The sequence below is a fragment of the Hypanus sabinus genome, chromosome 22 (assembly GCF_030144855.1).
Source record: "Hypanus sabinus isolate sHypSab1 chromosome 22, sHypSab1.hap1, whole genome shotgun sequence".
In the NCBI taxonomy this organism is placed as follows: Eukaryota; Metazoa; Chordata; class Chondrichthyes; order Myliobatiformes; family Dasyatidae; genus Hypanus; species Hypanus sabinus.
In genome coordinates this window covers 37,181,143-37,184,416 of record NC_082727.1, presented here as the reverse complement: position 1 = coordinate 37,184,416, position 3,274 = coordinate 37,181,143, and the positions used below count along the sequence as shown (strand labels likewise).

Sequence of the window (3,274 nt, the reverse complement as noted above, 5' to 3'; positions counted from 1 at the left end):
TTCAAATCCAATAACTCTTCCACTGTGTATCTGAGACCCAGCTGCTTTACTCTAGTCCAGGAATACATAACCTAGGCTTGCATCGGGGGCCAGAAGGAGCCAGAGATCTGGGGATCATGTCAAGTCCAGTTCTATATTAATCCATATCCTCATTTAAACTGCGGTGTCCGTATGAGTACCAAGCTGTCATCATGCATTCAGTTTACTTCATCAGATATGAATGCTCCAACAAGAGTGGGCCAGTCAAGTGCTTGACCCTTACATCATCTGTTTTACACCTAGGGTGCTTTTATGAACTCATTGAATCAGAGACCCAAGACATATTGTCTCTGTCTGTGAGGAATTCAGCCTCCGGTAGATACCTCCATTCCCTCTTTAGCCCATATCATCATTTAAAATCCCACTAGTTTGACTTTCTTGGGTGTTGTCAGCCATGTTACTAAGAATTTAATGTTGATGTGCTTGAGGCAATGAGGGTAATTCCTATCCATGTCCACTGGGCGGGGGAGGGGGAGAGGGTGGGTTGAAATGGTCTTGAGAATTATGTCATGTTCCAAAAATCATTCTGCAAAAGTCACATCTATTTAGCACAATGCAAGTAATAAATTAAAAGTAAACGTAACTGATGATTAATTGACATTGGAGATCTAGAAAGAACATGACAGGATTCCCATAGAGTTTTTTTGCCTTTTGGCTCCTGTTGGTCTAATTTCCACAGATCCATCTTTGATTCCGTCCTCATATAATGGTCTATAGATGCTATTTTTCAGTGTACTTCTGGTGTTACTATTCATGAAGGCACAAGATAAAGAATGCAATAAATCTATTGTCTGAAAATTACACACTTCAGAGCAAATTTCCCATTTAACGCTGAAGCAGGCAGAATATATTATTGTTCCTCAATTTAGAAAAAAATCATTGTTTCTTTCAAGCATCAATTTTTCCCTTGATGGAAAGACGTAGTTCACAAAGAGCACTCAGATATTCCTCATTATCATGGTCATACTCCAAGGCCTTCTCAAAATATTCAATCGCTTGAGCCCTGTTCCCATTCAGCTGATACAGTAACCCTTTGATTCCAAGGGCCTTACTATTAGTTGGCTCCTTGCAAAGTTGCCTGTCTGCCCACCTCTCCAAATTCATATGACATAGCTTGCGTTCCTTCGTGTCATTTTCAATTTCCAGTCCTTTCAGGAATGGTCTGATGGCATCAGATTCAGATTTTCTGCAGTGCAGTTCAAATTTCCCAGCATATAAACATATCTTCTGCATATTTTCTGGATGAATATTTTCTAGTTTCTGGAGATCACTGTAGATCTTCTTTGCCTTAGAATATTCATCCATTTTTGCACAGGTGTCTGCTAAATCCAGTTGTGACTTAATACTTGACCTTGGACGGTGTTCAGATGCCTTTGCAAAGTGATATTTGCATTGACTAAGCAACTCAGTTTTTTGTTGAAATTCTGGAGTTTGGGGATCATCACATAATGGATTGCTGAGCAGTTCAAGCAATTTGGTTTTGTAACACGTACCTAGTTGGTCATGCAAGATGCTAGCATGTGGAGAGATTCCTAAAGCTTTCTTCAACAACTCAATTGCTTTTTCCACAGCTTGCTCTTTTCGGTAAAATTTTGCAGCATATCGAAGAACTTTTGGAAAATCAGTTGTTTTCTGCAATGCTTGTTCAACTAATTTATTGGCTTCAACTTTTTGCTTGAACTCTTGCAGTTTTAGCGCCAACAGAACCATAGCCACGGAGTTATCTGGATCAAATTCCAGTACACGACGCAAATGCAGTACAGACCGTCTCCGTTCACGATTCTCTTTGGTTCCAGAAATTGCTTCCAACTGAAACAGTACAGTGGCATATCCCATGCTCCATTGCTCATTATCAGGATCTTCTTCCAGACCCTTCCGAAAACATTCCTTTGCCTCCTCATAGTATTCAGCAGCAGACCTCAGCAATGACCATCCCTTCTCCCCGTACACCTCGGGTATCATTGCTGAGTAGGGAGGGCCATCACTGAGCGGTTTACAGATCATCTCCAGCTTGTCGAGATAGGACTGGGCCTCTGTCAGATGTCCCATGTGGTAATGCACCCAGGCAAAGTTTCCATAGGTGATGATGCTTCTTCTTTCAAAATCAACTTTGTAGTTCTCTCTCAGAATCTTCTCAGCTTCCCCCAAGTTATGAATCGCTTCTATATAGTTACCTTGCAAGCCATTCACAAAAGCAAGTTGGTTGTAGGACCTGACTTGGTAAGAAATCATACCTTTTTTACGAGCTAATCGAATTAAAAGCTCTTTTTCACGAGGATAATGAAGGCGAACAATCACCGCTCGTGGTTTATCAGTCGTAGACGAAAACCTCGCAACTCTGTGAGCACGGTCAATAACAGGTTTAGTTTGCAAACCTTCATCACCGAAAATTTCCCACAGTAATTTAGAGAAAAATTCAGTTAAATCACCGGACTCAACTCTTTCGGGAAACCCGATAATTCGCAAATTCTGTCTGCGAGAACGATTTTCGAGATCAGTAATTTTAAACTTGTACTGATCTACAGTTTTAAGAGTCGACTGTACCTTCTTATCCAACACTTCAATTGTACGTACTTTTTCAACAATTAATTTTTCAAGAGTCTCCAACTTATCTTCATGCTGCTGAATATCCGATGCCTGCGACTGAAGCTTAGTATCAAGCGATCTAACAACTCCTTCAAGTTCAGACATTTTCGTGGTAAGCTTGTTTTCCAAACTTGCCATTTTACTTTCCAAACTTGCCATTTTACTTTCCATCTTGCTTTCCAAACTTGCAAGTTTAGTGTCCAGAAGATTAGACGATTTCTTACTTGTAGCCATTTTAAGTTCGACAAAGTTAGATCAAATATAGTTTTAGGGAAAAAAAAGTCAATCGAAAATATCAACTCATTTGATTAAATTTGAAAAGATTTGATTAAAGGGTGATTATAGTTAAAAAAGTGAAGAGCGCCTAAAAGGCAGATGTTTACGTAGCCATCTTGAAAATCCACCAGCTTTTAATTCGATTAGCTCGTAAAAAAGGTATGATTTCCTACAATAACTTCAAATTTCGAATTGTTGAGGATTATTCTTATGAGGTTATGAGAGCCAGAATCGCTTTTAAACCAGTGATGGCAGAGATTTACTCGATTGGACTTAAACAAGCTTTAATGTATCCAGCGAAGCTTAGAATTACGCTGAACGACAACAGTCAGCAAATTTTTAACACTCCGGAAGAAGCGAAGAAATTTGCTGA

General features: G+C 39.6%; 1 protein-coding gene across 1 annotated transcript; it reads right to left on the bottom strand.

Moving 5' to 3' along the window:
- Positions 1-244: 244 nt before the first annotated feature.
- On the bottom strand, positions 245-2,901 carry LOC132379525 (interferon-induced protein with tetratricopeptide repeats 5-like). The gene has a single exon (XM_059947509.1). It carries the CDS (start codon positions 2,857-2,859, stop codon positions 928-930), a length of 1,932 nt encoding a protein of 643 aa, XP_059803492.1. The 5' UTR covers positions 2,860-2,901; the 3' UTR covers positions 245-927.
- Positions 2,902-3,274: the final 373 nt, after the last annotated feature.